Genomic DNA, 17,995 nt, shown 5'->3' with positions numbered 1-17,995 from the left:
GATAATTAATTGATAAATTAAAAATGCCCCAGTCTTTTGATGCTGACATGTCGCATTCCTTGATCAATTCACCGCAGTGAACTGTAGCCATGGAAGCTTATTGCACAAATCTTTTTGATAAGTGCAATTAATGGTTTGTGGTAAAATTGGAAAATTGAACGAAGTTAACGGCTGAACAGTTTGAAGTTAGCTTTGGCCTTGTGGCTAGCATTCGGTCTTTGGACGTCAATCTTTTCTCTCGCTATCCATCATTTTCTCGGTCACCAAACACCTCCCTGATAAAACCGCAATGATTCTGTTAAATCTAAAACTTGGGTATACAACAGTGAGAAAAACCCATCAAGGAATTGAAGTTAACTTTAGCCTCGCACTTAGTCTTTTGACATCAATTTTCTCTCACATTCCTTCTTTTTCTCAGTCACCGAACGCCATTTTTCTGATCTGATTTCAAGTTCTGATTGAATCTATAATTTGGGTATTCAACAATGGGCAAACCTCATCTAAGAGTTAATATTTAATGTATGTATCCCCAAGCCTAGCTTTTTTCACTTTATTACTTTCTTGCATTTTCTCGGTTGGCAAGCACATTCTTTTATGATAGATTTTTAATATCTGATTAGTTTAGAGGATTGGGTTTTTCATTTTAGGCAGAGCGCATGAGAGAATCAGAGCCGATTGGCCAAATGTTCATAAGACTAATTAGCAACCTGTGTTTCTCTGTATTTGTATTCTCAGTTCTTATATTTACAGTCATTGCCATTACATATCAACCTCCAGATCCATGGCTTGAATCTACCTCAGCTTTAACCAAATTCTTCTCCAAAACTGAAAATCCAACCTTGGAAGATGGCAATTCTATCCTCAAATCTGGTGAAGTCTTTCGGTCTGCGCCATCTGGTAGTTCAATCACTGAACAAATGATTGACAAAGCTGAGAAGAAACTGAAAAATTTGGCCGTTTTGGATGACTCTGATTGTGATGAATTGAGGGAAGTAAATTGTTCTGACCCCCGAGTTTTGCTAGCTGTTGAGAGATTTAATCTTAAGCAATTTAAGTCAGTTCTGTTTTTGGAGTACCTTACACCTGTTAATGGGTCGAAGGCAAATGAGTGTGATGTAGCTTGGAGGTTTAGGAGCAAGAGAGATAAGTCTTGGAGGAAGTATAAGGATTTTAGGAGGTTTAGGTTTGAATATGGAGAAGATTGTTTCTACAGAGTTGAGCATGCAAGTGGTTGGCATTCGGGTATCAATGCCAAGAGATTGTTTAGGAGAAGAGTTAATGGCACCAGGAGTGCTGGGAATACAATAGTATCAAAGGCAATTCTCGATGATGAGATCAATGACACAATTCTGAGTACCGGATCAGAGGCAGATTTTAAGGAAGGGAAGTACTTATATTATAAACGAGGAGGAGATTATTGCAAAGGAATGAATCATTTTGCGTGGAGTTTCTTGTGCGGATTAGGGGAGGCTATGTATTTGAAAAGGACATTTGTGATGGATTTGAGTATGTGCCTGGCGGCGAAATATAACCCGAGTAATCAGGATGTGGATGGGAAAGATTTTCGATATTATTTTGACTTTGAGCACCTTAAGGATGTGGCATCAGTTGTGGAGGAAGGTGAATTTTTAAGGGAGTGGAAGAAATGGGATCAAAAGCATGAGAAAAAAGTTTCAGTTAAGAAGGTTGTTAGCTATAAGGTCAAACCAAAGAATTTAAAGAAAGATAACAGTACAATCATATGGAGGCAGTTTGATGCTCCATCTCCAGGAAATTTTTGGTTTATGGTTTGTGACAGGGAAGCGGCTAAGTACATCGAGAGGCCATGGCATGCCTTGCTCAAGTCTAAGATATTGTTAAATATTGTTGCAGAGATTGGTGGGCGAATGGATTACGAATATGATGCGATTCATGTCGTTCGTGGGGAGAGAGTTAAAAATAAGAAGCTTTGGCCCAATTTGGATTCTGACACATCACCTGGTGCACTCCTTGAGAAGCTTGAAGAGGTTGTTCATCCCTGGACAAATTTGTATATTGCAACCAATGAACCATCTTATAATTACTTTGATACTTTGAGGTCAGAATACAAGGTCCATTTGCTTGACGATTACAGGGACCTGTGGAATAGCACAAGTGAGTGGTACCATTGGATGACACGTTTAACCCGTGGAAGACCAGTTGAATTTGATGGGTACATGAGAGCCATTGTGGACACTGAGGTCTTTTACCGGGGAAAGATACGTCTGGAAACATTTAATAATTTGACCAAAGACTGCAAGGATGGAGTTGGTTACTGCTGACCAGGTTGATTGACAATTCCTGTTAAGTTTAATGTCTTGATTCAGTCACAAAATGGAAGCTTTGAGCTTATTCTAGGCCTTTATTTGATTTCATGATTGGCAGTTCCAGTTGATCATATTATAGAGTTCAATAGTTGTTTCAAATCTGTGAATTATCGAGATGCCAAGTTTCCATATTTGTTTTCATTGCAAGTAATTTGAAATTGCCACACATATGCGTCAACGCTCAATGATGAAGTAGTATTGTTGCTCATCGGACTCATAGTGCTATTGTGTATTATCCTCTACTCTTTTGCTTGCACTTAAGAGTCCATTATCGATAATGGTTTCATTTTCATAGAAAAAATTCCATTTTCCTTGTGTGAATTACCAAAAGCAAATTGCTACAATTTTATTCGCTGTTTTCTTCTACAATCCAGCTTTGACTTGAAGCCACTTGATCATGCATAGGTATATATGCCTGCAGGAGCACAAGTGCTTTTCTAATCTCTATAAGAAGTAAAGGTTTAAAGTAAGAAAAGATAAATAGATGTTTATTGGTTTGAAGGCAGTAAGTTTGGCACCTCCATTCCTTGTAGAAGATCTCTAGCATTCTTAGCAGAAATGACAATATTTCTAGCAGAAGATTTGATAAATCCTTCTTCTACTCCTTTGTCAAAGAACCTTAGCAAAGAATCATAATATCCATCAACATTTAACACACCCACCTGTTTTTTTAAAATCAAAATTCAATAGAAAGATTTCATCAATGTACTGCCAAAAAAATGGTTTGATTCTGAAAAACATTTTCGTTATTTCAATCAAACAATAATGTATTTCTTATTTATACTAACTTACAGGTTTGTCATGGATGCCAAGCTGAGACCATGTTATCATCTCCAGCAACTCTTCCATTGTTCCATACCCTCCTTCATAAATTATAATAGAGAAAAACCCATAAAATAAAATTTAAAAAAAAACGATATCTTATTTCAATCAACCATCAAAATATGAATTTTGAAGCTAGAAAATTGTGATATATATACCTGGAAGTGCAATGAAAGCATCGGCTCTTCTAGCCATTTCTGCTTTTCTTTCATGCATATCGGACACAATTAGCACATCTCCTACTGTCTGTCCCGATATCTGAGATTTTGACAAAAGTGATTTGAGTAATTTAGTAATTGGAAAGATTAAGAGAATTAAGCAGAATTGTTTATAATCTTAATTAATTACCTCGATTGGAACTAGAGCTTTTGGTATGACCCTAGTCAAGAAGAAAAATTGCATTAGAATCAACAACAATGATGAAGAAAACAATTGGGTATACATCAACAAACAACATAAGCACGGTGAAAGTACCTTACAACCGTTTTTATGTTTTAATAATCACAAGTATTTCGTTACTAACTTATTATCTACAAATTTATATTTTTGACGAGAGATTCATAACACAAAAGACTTAGAAATATATAAATACTTGTGATTTATCAAATGACTATAAGATTGTCGAACTCATGATCATAAAAGATGATATCTGCGACAGTTAATATCAACAACAATAATTGAATATCGACAATCGAGAATTTTATAGTATTTAGACACCTACATATTTGACTATTAATCATTCTATTACACAACAACTAAAAATTAAAAATTACCGCACCTCAATTCATAATAGTATAAAAGATTAAGAAACTTCAATAATATATAAATATTTTTAACTTACCCAAGAACATGACACCCTCCATCAAAAATAGTTTGAGAAACTAATCCCATAAGCCCAACACTCCCTCCTCCATACACCAAATTTATTTTCCTCTCAACCTGCAACTTTTTCTTAATTAAAATACCTTCAAACGAGCTTAAGCCATCACCGTTAATCTAAGTGCTTTTACACATGCGTTATATGTGTTTGTGAGTTTGTGTGTTGCAAGCAAAGGAAAGAAATATATATATATATAAGAGAGAGATGACAATTTACAAACCAGCTGTGTAGCAAGATCAAGAGCTGCATCACTGAAAATCTTTCTATTTCCTGAATTACTTCCACAAAACACACAAACCCTTTTGAACTTCCCCATTTACTCTCTCTCTCCAAAAGAATAGTGCAAGAGAAGTCCTCCAACAAGTCTTCACAATAGTATATGTTATGTTTCAATCATATATAAACATGTGCTTTATATATTTATATATATAAAGAGTCGTGACTCATTCTCGAGTGCGGACATGTAAGCATCTTTTATAGTACAAGTTTAATGGTAAACTCACATATGTAAAACTACTTTATATAATCTTGAGGGTAGACATACATATATTTTAAAACACATATTTAACCTATACACCATTATTTAGAACTGTAATTTTGGGAGTAGATGTACATATATTTTAATTACAATTCAAAAACCTCCTCAATTTTTATAAGAATTGTTATTTAATGCTTATGCTCATCACTAATTTAGGTGTATACTTAACCTTATATAGAGACCTCTTTGTGTATAGAAGAGCTAAGTAATTAATGAATCAAAAAGACTAACAGATTTTTTTTTTAAAAAAATAGAATTTTGTTAATTCTTTTTTTTTTAAAAAAAAAAGGAAATTTTCAAAAGTTTCCATTTGTGAAAGACTCTTTGATATGCATTCGCTAATCCTGCAAATGATTTTCGCAGAACTTTTCATATAATACGCGAGACATGATTCATGGCACAAGTATAAACGATTAATGACAAAAATGCTTTTCTTGAGTCAAAGCAGATTCTTTCTTTCTTTCTCTCTCTCTCTCTCTCTCTCTCTCTCTATAAATTATATTTATATCCAATTTGTTTTGTGGGTGCACCAATAAGATTTTTACTGTTTATGTTGTTGGATTTTATAGGGTGAGTTCATCTCCTCTATCTCTTATCGGAAATCCAATTAGGTATTTGGGATTTTGTGTTTGGTGCTTTCATCACCAATTAATTAATAAAATAATATTTCACAATTTTGGTGGTGGTTTGCTATTATGGCCCTTTCTAGGTCACTCAACAAATTGTCATCTTATTATTTTATTGGCAGATTTTTCTAGTCTTTTTTTTTTTTTTACACATTTTAACATTACATATATTGAATTGAAGCATGGATGAGTATATAAATCGATAATTAGTCGCCAATAAATTAGTTTTGTAGCAATATGATGTTTATTTTACCAAAGTCTTGATTAATATCGCATTTTTTTAAAATAAAAGTAGTTGTATTGGATAAATGAGTAAATGTTCGTTTAATCTCTATATTTTAATTTAAACTTTCCTTTAATCCCTATATTTTGAAAAGTACCTCAAAATATCCTTATTTTTAATGAAGAGTAGGAACATATAAGAATTAATCGAGCTATTAAATTAAAATATAAAAAGTAAATGAATATTTACTCAGGAAAAATTTAGAAGATTATTTTTTATAATATTGTATGTCCACTTCCCCTTCCTAACGTATAAAGCAATTATGATATGCAATTATCATGCGTTTATTTATTAAAATGGGGTTCAAGCATGCGTAAAGATTATGATAAATTGATAATAATCACGATGATGACGTTGATGGTGATGTAGGGACCAAATTTATTATGTAAGCCCACCATAATCATTTGATTAATAATCTCATGCTTTATTTGTTTGTTTGTTTCGATTCGATGCATAAAAAAATATAGTAAAAAGCAGAGAAACGCCAAACGAATTGGCCTTTCAGGTATTATATAAGGTATTTTATAGAGTCAACAAATGCCAACTAGCCCAAAAGTGACATAATTGCTTTGGCAGCCTTCTTTGTAAACACGTATGTGAGAAATTTTGGTAGGGATTAGTTTGAATAAACACCATCTTCTTTCGATTTTAATTTTATTTCTTCATAAATTACCACATTAAGGTCATGGTGTATAAAATTATGGCATATTTATGTATCAAAGCGACTGTCGTACTCGTTATATTCAATAGATAACTTGTAAAACTCTCAGTTATTGAGAGATTTTTTTTTTTTATGAATAATGCACACCTGTAAATTAATATACAAATTATTTTTACATAAATTTATGTGGCATAATAAGGTTGATTGAATGAAGCCACCACATTACTCATATGATTTATTTTTATTAATTTATATTTTCAGTCAACCAAATGATGTTATGCCACGTTAGTTTATACAAAAAGTAGCTCGTATAAGAGTTTGTAGTTCTATTGCCGATATATACTCCCGGAGTGTCATTTAGAGTTATTTTATACAAATTGGTATATTCAAAGAGTTGCACTAACATCAAATAATACGAGATTATATGTCAATATTCTTATAAGTATCATTGAGAACTGCCCCAAAAACTTAACCGATTAATTTCAAGCAGTTTGTTTTTGCTGGCCGCGGAGTTCGAAACTTAAAGAAAAGAGGACTAAAAAACAATTTGAGTTTGTTCACTCCTACTTTATATATATATATACATACAAAACCGAAATTCTATATGCTTAATGCCAATTTTGAAGTAGTCGGTTTCCTTTGCCACTTAAGTTTGAAGTGGAATCAACAACACTATTACAAAAGTTATTGCTTGTTGTGGTGACAAGTGATTTGTCACTGGCGTTCCTAGTGATCTAACCCTACCTAATGAAAAACGTTTTCTATTGCACAGTTTCACCTTGTGCAAAAATTGTGCCATAATAAAAGTCAAAAGTGAAAATTATACCGTCAAAGAAGGTGTACAAATATGAAGGAAAATGGGACTCTCTTTCATATGTCTTTTCAAGTCCTGGTTCATGGCATCTTTGCTTTATCAACAATTCTAGGATGAACTGATTTTGTTTTTTTTTTTTTTTTTGTTTTTTTTTGCTTTTAGCTTTTAGTTTTCACGTGAGATGCATGATTTGGATTGATAAACACAAATGAACAATGTACATAAATGATAAAACCAGTCAGAGATCAACTTCTAACTTACAATTGCTACAGTAATATGGACCTCTTGCCAAACAATTTACTATCTTGCTGAGGCATAGCAGTTGCAACTTACAAACGGGTTCCTAGTTACAGAAAGTGACTAAAATTGATCGTATCAATTGCTAGAATATAAAGAAGCTGCAGAAACGCTAGCTGGTGGTGTAGCATGGCGAGTCACAAATGATTCCACAAGTGGGTTGACAAGATGGGGTGCTTCATCCTTCAAGCACATCAATAGATAAACTTTATGCAAAGTTTTTGTTACCTCAAGCATCATCATCATCATAACCATCAAAATGCATAATATTTAATGCAAATATAAAATCAGAAGCCAAATATATTACTGAACCATTCACAGCCTCAAAAATATTGCAAATTTGCTACTATAATCTCCCAAGTGAATGAGTAAGATGGCCAAAGCCCATAAGTGTTCATACATGCATAAAAAATGAATGTGTTTTCCATACATTCGAATACCCACCACATAATTTCTAGTTCATAAGGGAAAGAAAATTGCCACCTGATCATAGCACCTACATGTGTGCAAGTATGAGAGTGTGTGCAAGCACGCACTTGAAAGGGAGAGATAGAGGGATACCTGAGGGCAGTGGCCGACATTAGGAAGGACAATAAAGTCTTCCACAGAATCAAAATTCCCATAGGCTCTTCCAAGCTCAATGGGCTCCCATGGGTCCTTGTCACCCCATGCTATCAAAACAGGACACTGCAGCAAAGAAGGAACACAAGTATACAAGAAGAACAAATCCAAAATCACCAAGAGCTAGCAAAAATTAATTTTACTGGCTGGAGATTGGCATATTGTGAATTTGATCCAGCTTGAAGAAACTGACCTTCACCTGTGGCAGTAGTTCCTCAGGTAAAGGGCCTCCTGAGTAGCAAATGAATTCGAGAAATACATCTGCTGCACCAGTTTCAAGTCCCGGTTGTAAGATCTTTTCAACTAGTTCCTCTGTCACTTGGGAGGTGTCATTATAACACTGAAACAACAAAAACAATCAACAGAGTTGATGACAACATCAACCACATTTATTCTCTTTTCTTTCGAAAGAATGGTGAGGAACCGGTATTGTTCAATATAACATTTCCTTGCATGTACAAATCCATAGTTATTTCTACTGTAGACAGCTAATTATTTTTATTTTGCCACAAAAAACTTCAAACCATTAAATAGTTCCCAGCAGTCTGATTGCAAAACTAATGTTAACGTGCAATACCTGGCAAAGAATATTTCTGACAGACTCTGATGTTGCAACCATTTTGTAAAAAAGTTTGCCCGCAGCAGTGTTCCTATCAAATAAGCATATCTAACTTAAATCATAAGCTGGCAAGTTTGGAACTTGAACCTGAGCAGAAAGAAATTTTCTAATTTTTACCTCAATAAATTCTGAAATGATCTGATCAAAGGCCGTCCATACCAAGGCTGCTTTTTGATATGAAGCATACGAAGAGATATATTCAACAAGATCATGCCTCTACAGATCTCTGGCTCCATTACTGCTGCTTGAAGACCAACTAATCCTGCATGAAGACCATGTAAACTGTTTACTAGCCAAGTGGTGATAATATGGAAAGGAGATGCTATTTATTGACTCATGCTTGATCACCTCCAATTGAATTGCATATAAAGAATGCTTGATCTTTCACCACATCTTTACAAAAATCATTCAGCTGACTGGCCCATGTCTCGAACGTATAAAAAGGTTTGTCAAAAAAATCACGAGGATTTGGTTTGTCTGAGTATCCATAACCAATAAGATCAATTGAGTATACCCTATGGGATTTAGCAAGAACCATAATGTTTTTCCTCCAATGGTCACTGTAAATAGCAGTTAAGGCATCACAATCACTAAATGAAGACACATAATTAGAACATAAACAAAGAGAAAGAGAACAAAAGTTCTTTTCAAATTGACACAGCAGATTTATCATGAAACTTGCATAAACAGTTGGTTCATTAGAGAATGCAAGCAATGCTGTGACCAATAGCCAAAGTCTTAGCTACCGGATCCAAACTAAATCCAGAAAAATGAATTGGGTCAGTCCATAAATATCATTCTACTTCTACACCAGTGCTAATTCAAGGAACCACAAGGGGATAGTCATACAAGTTTTTAGCATGCATAAGGTAAAAAATGAATGTGCCAAGTATGACAGTGAAGAGCAATCTGCAATTAATACCTAGAGCAATTAGTTGCCCGCTAATGAGAAGCGAAATATCAACGATCTAGACCTGTTTGCTCCGAAACCATGAACCAGAACTAGAGCAGGACCAGTGCTTCCCGAATACTGATAGCGAATTGAATACCCCCTCCAGTTCCACATACTACAGCAAGACAGAAAACTATGAGATCACAAATCGTGATACTCAAATTCATCAGGGAAAAAAAGAAAAAAAGAAAAAGAAAAACTAAATCTTCAATAAAAGCATCTGCATCATTGGCACAATAATCATACTAAAAGACGTGTATCAAAAAAAAAAAATTCATACTAAAAGACAGAGGAAAGGCTAATATCATACTAATTTTTTTAATATACCCTCTAATGGCATAATTGATGTGCTCAAAACAAAAAAATTAGCAAGAACACAATACAAATTTACCTGTTCTTAACCTCATAAGGTTCTTCACTGCTCTGCTTCTCTTTCATTTGCTCATCAACTGAAAAATAGTTATTTGAAGCAGAACACACGACAAACCCACCTGGTTCAAAGCTTGAAAGTCCCAAACTTTTGTGACGAATCTTCAGACTGTGCAAATGGGTGTTGCTAAAATGCACTGAAGATGGAGAAGATGTGATGATGCTCAGGTTTCTTTTTGGGTGCAATGAGAGAACTGGCAGCACTCTTGCTGAAGTACTGAAGCTAGCCATTGCTTGCTAATTGCTAATTGCTATAGCAAAGAGAGAGCAGTTAAAACGTTTTTAAAGACAGTTGGCTCTGTTAAGAGATATTGTACTTATGTTTGGTTTTCCTCCACGTAGGCATTAGACAAGACAACACATTCATAATCATATGTTATACCCAAACCCGGATACCCGGCCCGATCCGACCCTTATTCAACACAAAATTTAGGTAAATCTTTAATCTTTGTTAGTTAGGGGTTCTGAAACAAAAAAGACCAGAAACAAAGAACCAGTTTCCCGCCTCCAAAAGACGGTGCCGTTTTTGCTTTCATTTTATGTCAATTAAGCTTCTTCTTCTTCTTCACACAATTCTCTTGTTTAATATATCCTCTGTTCTCTCTCATGCGTTCTCTCTTATGTGGGTATCGGCTATTAAGTTAAATTCATTGAGGCATTTTATCAAACCAGTTCAGTGCATTAGGTGCCGTTCATTTTCATCCCTTCCTCAGTTACCAGTTTCGTCACATTTTCAATATATTTCGTCAGATTCTGAAGAAGGAGAAGACTCTTCGTCACATTCTCAATATATTTGGTCAGGTTCTGAAGAAGAGGACTCTTCTGAGTGTAATAGTACTAGTGAAGTTGTTAACAAATTGGATAGTTTCAGAAAAGACCCCGGAGCTGCATTAACATTCTTTGAACTGTTAAAAGCGAGAGGGTTTAGGCATAATGTTCACACTTATGCTGCCATTGTCAGAATCTTGTGTTATTGTGGGAGGCAGAAGAAGCTGGAGTCTCTGTTACGGGAACTTGTTCAGAAAATGAATGATTTGAATTTTGAGGTTATCGATCTGTTTGAAGCTCTTTCTAAAGAAGGGTCGAATGTGTTTTATCGAGTTTCTGATGCAATGGTTAAGGCCTATTGTAGTGAGAGAATGTTTGATCAGGCTTTAAATGTGTTATTCCAAACTGATCGTCCTGGATTTGTTTGGTCTAAATTCACCTGTAACTTTTTCATGAACCAGTTGTTAAAGTGTGGGGAAGTAGATATGGTTTTAGTACTTTACGAAGAAATGAAGAGTGTGGGGTTTAGTTTGAATCAATTCACTTATGATATTGTAATTAAGGCCCTTTGTAAGCTGGCTAGATTTGAAGAAGCTTTCGATGTGTTGAATGAGATGAATAAAGCAGGAGTAACCCTGCATGGACATAATTACTCGACCATTATTCAAGGGCTTTGTGAGAATGGAAGGTTAGATGTGGGTTATGATCTGCTTTTGAAATGGAGTGAGAATGGTATTCCTTTGAACGCCTTTGCTTACACTGCTGTAATACGTGAATTTTGTCAAAATAGTAGACTTGTAGAAGCTGAAAGTGTGTTGCTTCGTATGAAACAACTAAGGGTTACTCCTGATAAGTACGTATATAGTGCTTTGATTTCCGGATATTGCAAATGTGGGAACATAATTAAAGCTTTGTCTCTTCATGGAGAAATGACATCAATAGGTATTAAAACAAATTATGTAGTGAGTGTGATATTAAAATGCTTATGTCAGATGGGGAAGACTTCTGAAGCTATAAAAAAATTTAAGGAGTTTAAAAGTATGGGGATTTTCCTTGACCAGGTTTGTTATAATGTCATTATGGATGCTTTATGCAAACTCGGGGAAGTAGAAGAGGCTGTGAAACTGTTCAATGAAATGGAGGGTAGGCAGATAGTTCCGGATGTTGCCAACTACACAACTGTGATTGATGGTTACATTCTTCGAGGTAAGCTTGTTGATGCTATAGGTTTATTCAAGAAAATGAGGGAGATGGGACATAAACCTGATATTAAAGCCTATAACGTGCTTGCTCGTGGGCTTGCTCAATATGGAAGTGTGCGAGATGCACTTGATTGTTTGAAATATATGAAAAAGCAGGGTGTGAAACCTAATGTTATTACTCACAACATGATTATTGAAGGCTTGTGCACGAGTGGCCGGGTGAAGGAAGCTAGGGCATTTTTTGATGATGATTTGAAAGAGAAGTGTTTGGAAAATTATAGTGCCATGGTCGATGGTTATTGTGAAGCAAATCATTTAGAAGAGGCCTTTCAATTTTTTATGACTTTGTCTCAGCGGGGATTCTTAATGAGATCAGAGTCCTGTTGTAAATTGCTGACTAATCTTCTTATAGAGGGTTATAACAACAAAGCTTTCAAGTTGCTTGATACAATGTTAAAACTGGATGCTAAACCCAGCAAAACTACCTATGATAAGGTCATAGGTGCATTATGTTTGGCTGGAAAAATTAAATGGGCACATCAGGTGTTTGATTTTTTGACTCGCCATGGGTTAATTCCTGATCTCATTAGCTATACAATGCTGATACATGGCTTTTGCAAACTAAATTGTTTGCGTGAAGCTTGTAACATTTTCAAAGACATGAAGCTGAGAGGGATCAAACCTGATGTTGTACTTTATACAATTTTATGTGACGCTTATTCAAAAATAAATAAAAGAGGTTCTTCTTCCTCGCCACATACCTTGCGAAGCAATGAAGAGGTAGTTGATGCTTCAGATTTTTTGGAGGAGATGAAGGAAATGGAAATAAGCCCTGATGTTGTATGTTATACTGTTTTGATTGCAAATAATCTTGCAGATGCTGGGACAGTCTTTAATAAAATGATTGATAGAGGACTGGAACCTGATATTGTATTTTATACTGTTTTGATTGCAACGCTTAGCAAGAGAAACAACCTTATGGGAGTCTGTAATGAAATGATTGATAGAGGACTGGAACCTGATACTGTATGTTATACTGTTTTGATTGCAAGGCTTTGCTATACAAACAACCTTGTAGATGCTTTGATAGTCTTTGATGAAATGATTGATAGAGGACTGGAACCTAATATTGTCATATACAAAGCTCTTTTATGTGGCTGCCCGACAAAGAAAGACGTGGACAAGTACTTATCCCTTTTTGCTGAATAGCGAAGTGCAAGTGTTAAAACCATTCTTTTGTTAAACGGAGGTTCGCATTGTTTGTGTGCTGCAAAGTGGTATTTTAAGGTAAGAGGTCATCACTTTATACTTGGGAAATGTTGAATGATTATGACGATTGTTATTTTGTATCATGAGTATTGTATTGGGTGATCAAACACCAATTGATGTTCCAGGACAGGTCACCCCAATTATTATGATTCTTTTCTATTAATAATAATAATAATATAGTTAATATTATTAATATTTATTTTGGCACAATCTGTGAAGTGAATCGCTGTAGAGAGAGATTGGCTGTCTTTGTGTGTGGCTCTGTATTTTTAAGTGCTTGAGGGAGTTGTTTTGATTACATCATGATACATGCTTCATGGGTGGTAATTCATCAGTGTTTATATTTTATCTTCTTTTATTTATTCGTTTATCTTTTGGTTTAATAAAAAGTGATTGGTGATGATAAATGATTAAATTATTTGAGTTGAGTTTGAAATTTTGAAAATAATAAGTTATAGTGCCTGATTTTGTTCAAATCAATTTGCAGACCATAGCCACAGTGTATGTTTCTTGTTGGAGCAGTGCTAGTGGCAGTCAAGCTGGCTCACTCACGCAACAGTTGCTCATCATGGTGAGATACACGTATAAGTTATGATATCCGCAATCTATTTGAATAAATCAAAGCCCATGTTCATGTTAAATTAAAATTTGATATATTTAAAGTTTTTACTAAGTTGATTTTCTACCATCAAAAGCTTACATTCCAAGATTTGGATTTTCTCCGCTGATTTGTTTTTTCCCTTTTTTACCTCACAAATTGAAACTAAATTTTGGCTTCAAAGGTCTGCAATTTTCATTAGTACTGTCCATGAGATAAATATTTGTGGTGCTTATTCTCCACTTTCCACTCATAAATAAACTTTTATTTTGTTGGATGTTGAGTCAAACTCATGGAGTTGAATTCTAGTTTTTGTCCGTAGGGGAAAAAAGAAGATCAACAAAGGAGACTGCAATTGATTAAAAAATAAATAAATAAATAACAACAAAGAAAAGAAAGAATATTGTGAGGCAGCACATATTCTTTTTGACAATATTTGCTACTTCTCTATCTCTGTTCCCCGTCCAAATTAGAAAAATGATAGATATTATTTTGAGGCACTTTAGAGAATTTCTTTTCTATCAGCTACAAAGAGGTCTTTAGAGTAATGTGGGAATCCTGAGAGAATATAAAGAACTAGATTCAGTAAGAAGTTCTGCAATTACTTGGACAAGAATGTTGGTGTCCATTTTCCATAATATTTTTAATGCATCAATTACTCGATCAATTTTTTCATTAGCTCGCCTATGTGTTGCACAGTTGATTCAATGACATTGTTCTTTTTATAGGCGATTTTAGCAGACTGGTAAAATGGCTTCCACACTGATAAAAATGTCTTATTTTTTCAATCATCCCAGTGTTTGAAATGCAGAACAGTTATGCACTTGCATCATTTTATAAACATTAATAAAATATCACGAATCCTTATAGTTCAGCCGAAATGTTACCTGGATTATGTATTCAAGTTGATTTACTTGCAAAATTACAGAATTTGAATTGAAGTGTCTTGAAAATGGCATAAGTGCTGAGCTGTTGGAGCCTAATTGATTTTGCTTTGGTCAGTATTAGTTATTTTGTTTTCTTTACTATTTTGGTCAAGTTGGTGCTTTTACCTGGAATTCATTGTCTAACTGGAAACGTAATGCTGATTTTGTAGACTTAGACTGGTTACAAGAAGCAGTAGGCCAAGACAAGGCAACGAAAGATCTTGCAATGGAAATTCCTCCAAGAGTTTCTTTAGAGATCTGGTCAGTCACTTAGAGATCTCTTCTCATTTTCTCTGTACTTGGCTAACACTGATGAATGCTTCTGGTGTATAATAATTGCAGAATTCTGGTTTGGATTTCATAATATGGCTTGCTAGGTGATTTTATTTTTAAAACAATAGAAGTCGCCATCATTATTTCGGATTGGCCTTTGTTGCTCACGTTGAACAAAAATTCTTTCATCTTATATATATTTTACCAAAAGTGATCGTTGGCCCTGGAATTGCTTTCTTTCATCACATAAAATGGCCTGTGAATTTACCATACCTCTCATCTGCTATAGTCATCTGATAGTCCATTATAATTTTTTTCCTTGTAATAACTCTAATGGATTCTGCCAGTTGTTTGCTTTAATCTGGATGGTTTTTCTCTTTAATAAACGACGTGTCTTTACTAGCATGCTTATCTACTCAGGGTTATTTGACAAATATGGTTTGATTTCTTTTAAAGAGAAATATAATCTTCATTAATTTGTTTGCTGAGTTCTGGTGAGATGCCCTTCTCTTGTTAAACGTTTCAGAAAAATGTAGTGAAAATATGCATTAACTCCTTTAATAGTCATAATATCTTTCTCTAACTTGTTAAATTAATGGTAGTTAAGTTTAAATAAAAAAAGAATCAGTATTTAAGTTAAAATGAGCACACACACACATATAAGTATACTCTCTTTAATACAGTCATCATTATTGTCAATAGTTAATTGCACTCCTTAGTCATTTTTTTTTTAATAATTCTACTCTCACTGCTATTGCGAACAATTTACCTTCTGCACTATTTGAACCATTAGTCTCTTGCTTCCATGACAAGAAGCCAACCAACTGAAGTATCCTTTGAGGATGCTTTCTATATTACTAAATTAACACACAATATTGAAAATTCTTGAAGTAAACTTAGAGCTGGAAGTAAACTTAGAGATAGAAATATCACTTAAAGGAATAATTTTCGCTATATGCATTTATAGCATTATCTTTTAATTATTAGCTTTTGTTTTTTTGACAATTAATACAAAAGTTTGTAACGCACAAACTTAAGTGGTTTACTACTGAGTCAGCTACCAAAGACTCGAGATCATGACAAACGAGTCAAATCACTTTCGGAATTTTTTTTGTCCCTATAAATACCCTGTCTCGGCTCTTCACTCATTAACCCTCGCATTTCCATTATATCGTATAGAAGCTTGCTCATATTCTGCTTCCATGGATGGCACTCTTCGATCCTTTCTTCTCAACTATAACCCCGAATACACTTTTTGTTACCCTTGGGAGCGTTGCCTAGATCCTGAGGTTTCATATTTTGCTTCTCACACTTACATACACATCTTAAACAAATAGGCCTGACAATGGATCGTGTTAGAAGTGGTTTGGTATTCAGCGTGTCGTCTTCTTATCATGTCGTGTTAAACTTTGTGTACTTGAACCCTACCCATTAGTTTATTGAATAAAAAAAAAATCAAAAACCAGGCCTGTTTGTTATTTTTATCATTGAACTCGAACTGACCCATTTGATCGGCTGTTATTTATTTAATACACTACATCAGTAGTCAATTTAATGACATTTTGTTCTTTATTTTTTTCCAATTCATTTGGGTTGAGTTTAAATTTGGGAAACAATCTAATGGCTTTTTCATGGTTAAAAAAATATTGCAGGTAGATCTCATATATTACAGAAATGTAAGGGATGCTACACTGATAGTGGATCTAAGGACCAGGGTGAATCTTGGAGGTGGCTTGTATCACTTCAACGATATCTGGAATGATCTCGTGAATGATAAAGATTGTGACTATTACACTTTCTTTTACAGGAGGGAAACCAACGGTGATGATCATCACAATCTCATTTTCATATCAGCAACATGTTGTGGCTCTAGTATTTATTTTCTTGTCCCGGAAATTGTCCTGCGATGCCCCATTTGTGACAGTTTCGTTCATCGTTGGGACATCATAAGAGTCGTTATGGTTTGAGATGTTGATGATCAGCTTGCCTTTAAAGTTTCATTCATCATGTTTGTGCTCCCCTTCTTTTTTTTTTGGGTCTTCTTCTATTTAAGTGTTTGTTGTGTCTGTGACTGAGAAGTCTTTTTTAAGTACTGTTGTGTAAGAATGTGAATGATGATGATCAACAAATTATGAAATTTGTTTGATACATCAATCATAAATATATAATAAAAGAGTTTTAATTGTATGTGCAGATGGTTCAAGTTCATGCATGAATGTGTTTTAATGATGATTTGCGATTTAACAGCTTGGGTCCGACAATTAAGTGTAAATTACGGTTTTTGTTCTCGGAAGGGCCTAAGTGAAAAATAACAATGTTGTTGGTGTCTACTGAGGACTAAAATGAAACATTTATGAAACCTTTGTTTTCTTGCGAATCTTTCAACAAATACTAAAATTTGGCCAACTTAGTAATTTGGTTCTTTGTGGATTCATTAGCTCAGCAATTACTGCTAGAGTCTCAATTATCTTAATGAGAATGTTCCATATATATTGCATTCACATTAGGATAATTTTTTATTGTGGAATAGATAAATCATCTCACAATGTCATTTAATAGGTTTGATTTTTCTCTTGGTGAGATTCATCAATTTAATGTTAGTGGGGCCTATAAAATTTGAAATGAAAATTTTGTAATATAGGTAATTTATAAGTTATAATTTATAACCAACTCCCCCCCCCCCCCCCCAAAAAAAAAAACCCAACACCAAAAAGAAAAAAGGAATGTTTCTAGCAATGTGAAAAAAAAAAACAATCACAAACATGTTTTTATATATTAGTCAACTTTATTTTTTTTTTTCATGATTTTAACTTCTCAACAATTATAGGCAGTAATATCAATTCTTTTAATAAGTGTATTCTTTATTTAGTTATTTTCTCATGTACAAATAATTTTTGGACACTCAATCTTCATTAACTTAACTAAAGGGTTAAACTCCCAAAGTAGATAGACAAAACTTGTTCGGCCCAAGTTAATTAAGTCCACTTGCTTATTACTACTTATTGCTTGATTCATTGGAGAGCAGATTAAATAATTTTGAAAAGCAGTTTAGTGCTTTGAGTTCTATATATC

The 17,995-nt window shown here is 34.2% G+C and overlaps 4 protein-coding genes across 8 annotated transcripts; 2 read left to right on the top strand and 2 right to left on the bottom strand.

The window, feature by feature from the left end:
- The first annotated feature begins 134 nt into the window (after positions 1-134).
- On the top strand, positions 135-2,553 carry LOC102616630 (hypothetical protein). 2 transcript variants are annotated; one of them, XM_006488854.4, is made up of 2 exons: positions 138-519; positions 736-2,553. In XM_006488854.4, exon 2 carries the CDS (start codon positions 918-920, stop codon positions 2,298-2,300), a length of 1,383 nt encoding a protein of 460 aa, XP_006488917.1. In that variant the 5' UTR covers positions 138-519; positions 736-917; the 3' UTR covers positions 2,301-2,553. The 2 variants fall into 2 exon arrangements, with proteins under 2 accessions (XP_006488916.1, XP_006488917.1); XM_006488853.4 differs by having other exon boundaries at positions 135-2,553.
- A 60-nt stretch (positions 2,554-2,613) lies between these two features.
- On the bottom strand, positions 2,614-4,463 carry LOC102616147 (cytokinin riboside 5'-monophosphate phosphoribohydrolase LOG8-like). Of its 2 annotated transcripts, none has more exons than XM_025102614.2 (7): positions 4,268-4,463; positions 4,009-4,106; positions 3,516-3,546; positions 3,326-3,425; positions 3,138-3,208; positions 2,864-3,007; positions 2,614-2,789 (listed from the first exon to the last, which is right to left on the bottom strand). In XM_025102614.2, the coding sequence occupies exons 1-7, from the start codon at positions 4,361-4,363 to the stop codon at positions 2,709-2,711; spliced, it is 621 nt and encodes a 206-aa protein (XP_024958382.1). In that variant the 5' UTR covers positions 4,364-4,463; the 3' UTR covers positions 2,614-2,708. The 2 variants fall into 2 exon arrangements, with proteins under 2 accessions (XP_024958382.1, XP_006488914.1); XM_006488851.4 differs by having other exon boundaries at positions 2,667-2,760; positions 4,268-4,459.
- Positions 4,464-7,164: 2,701 nt separating this feature from the next.
- On the bottom strand, positions 7,165-10,173 carry LOC102617135 (uncharacterized). 2 transcript variants are annotated; one of them, XM_006488856.4, is made up of 8 exons: positions 9,850-10,173; positions 9,481-9,573; positions 8,855-9,066; positions 8,624-8,768; positions 8,465-8,537; positions 8,087-8,227; positions 7,828-7,953; positions 7,165-7,449 (listed from the first exon to the last, which is right to left on the bottom strand). In XM_006488856.4, exons 1-8 carry the CDS (start codon positions 10,116-10,118, stop codon positions 7,345-7,347), a joined length of 1,164 nt encoding a protein of 387 aa, XP_006488919.1. In that variant the 5' UTR covers positions 10,119-10,173; the 3' UTR covers positions 7,165-7,344. The 2 variants fall into 2 exon arrangements, with proteins under 2 accessions (XP_006488919.1, XP_006488918.1); XM_006488855.4 differs by having other exon boundaries at positions 8,081-8,227; positions 9,850-10,172.
- Positions 10,174-10,289: 116 nt separating this feature from the next.
- LOC102617622 (pentatricopeptide repeat-containing protein At2g26790, mitochondrial-like) lies at positions 10,290-17,110 on the top strand. 2 transcript variants are annotated; one of them, XM_006488857.4, is made up of 5 exons: positions 10,290-13,144; positions 13,614-13,697; positions 14,653-14,721; positions 14,821-14,911; positions 16,576-17,110. In XM_006488857.4, the coding sequence occupies exon 1, from the start codon at positions 10,427-10,429 to the stop codon at positions 13,064-13,066; it is 2,640 nt and encodes an 879-aa protein (XP_006488920.1). In that variant the 5' UTR covers positions 10,290-10,426; the 3' UTR covers positions 13,067-13,144; positions 13,614-13,697; positions 14,653-14,721; positions 14,821-14,911; positions 16,576-17,110. The 2 variants fall into 2 exon arrangements, with proteins under 2 accessions (XP_006488920.1, XP_006488921.1); XM_006488858.4 differs by lacking the exon at positions 14,653-14,721.
- Positions 17,111-17,995: the final 885 nt, after the last annotated feature.

Source organism: Citrus sinensis, chromosome 2 (assembly GCF_022201045.2).
Source record: "Citrus sinensis cultivar Valencia sweet orange chromosome 2, DVS_A1.0, whole genome shotgun sequence".
Lineage (NCBI taxonomy): Eukaryota > Viridiplantae > Streptophyta > Magnoliopsida > Sapindales > Rutaceae > Citrus > Citrus sinensis.
This window is presented reverse-complemented; position numbering and strand designations above follow the sequence as displayed.

Coding starts and splice junctions, on each gene's coding strand:
- LOC102616630 (XM_006488853.4), top strand. CDS start 657: ATGAGAGAATCAGAGCCGATTGGCCAAATGTTCATAAGACTAATTAGC.
- LOC102617135 (XM_006488855.4), bottom strand. CDS start 10,118: ATGGCTAGCTTCAGTACTTCAGCAAGAGTGCTGCCAGTTCTCTCATTG. Junction 9,067..9,480: donor CATGGTTTCGGAGCAAACAG/GTCTAGATCGTT, acceptor TGCTATTTACAG/TGACCATTGGAGGAAAAACA. Junction 7,450..7,827: donor ATGTCGGCCACTGCCCTCAG/GTATCCCTCTAT, acceptor ATGTGCTTGAAG/GATGAAGCACCCCATCTTGT.
- LOC102616147 (XM_025102614.2), bottom strand. CDS start 4,363: ATGGGGAAGTTCAAAAGGGTTTGTGTGTTTTGTGGAAGTAATTCAGGA. Junction 3,426..3,515: donor AAGCTCTAGTTCCAATCGAG/GTAATTAATTAA, acceptor TCAAAATCTCAG/ATATCGGGACAGACAGTAGG. Junction 3,209..3,325: donor TGCTTTCATTGCACTTCCAG/GTATATATATCA, acceptor TAATTTATGAAG/GAGGGTATGGAACAATGGAA.
- LOC102617622 (XM_006488858.4), top strand. CDS start 10,427: ATGTCAATTAAGCTTCTTCTTCTTCTTCACACAATTCTCTTGTTTAAT.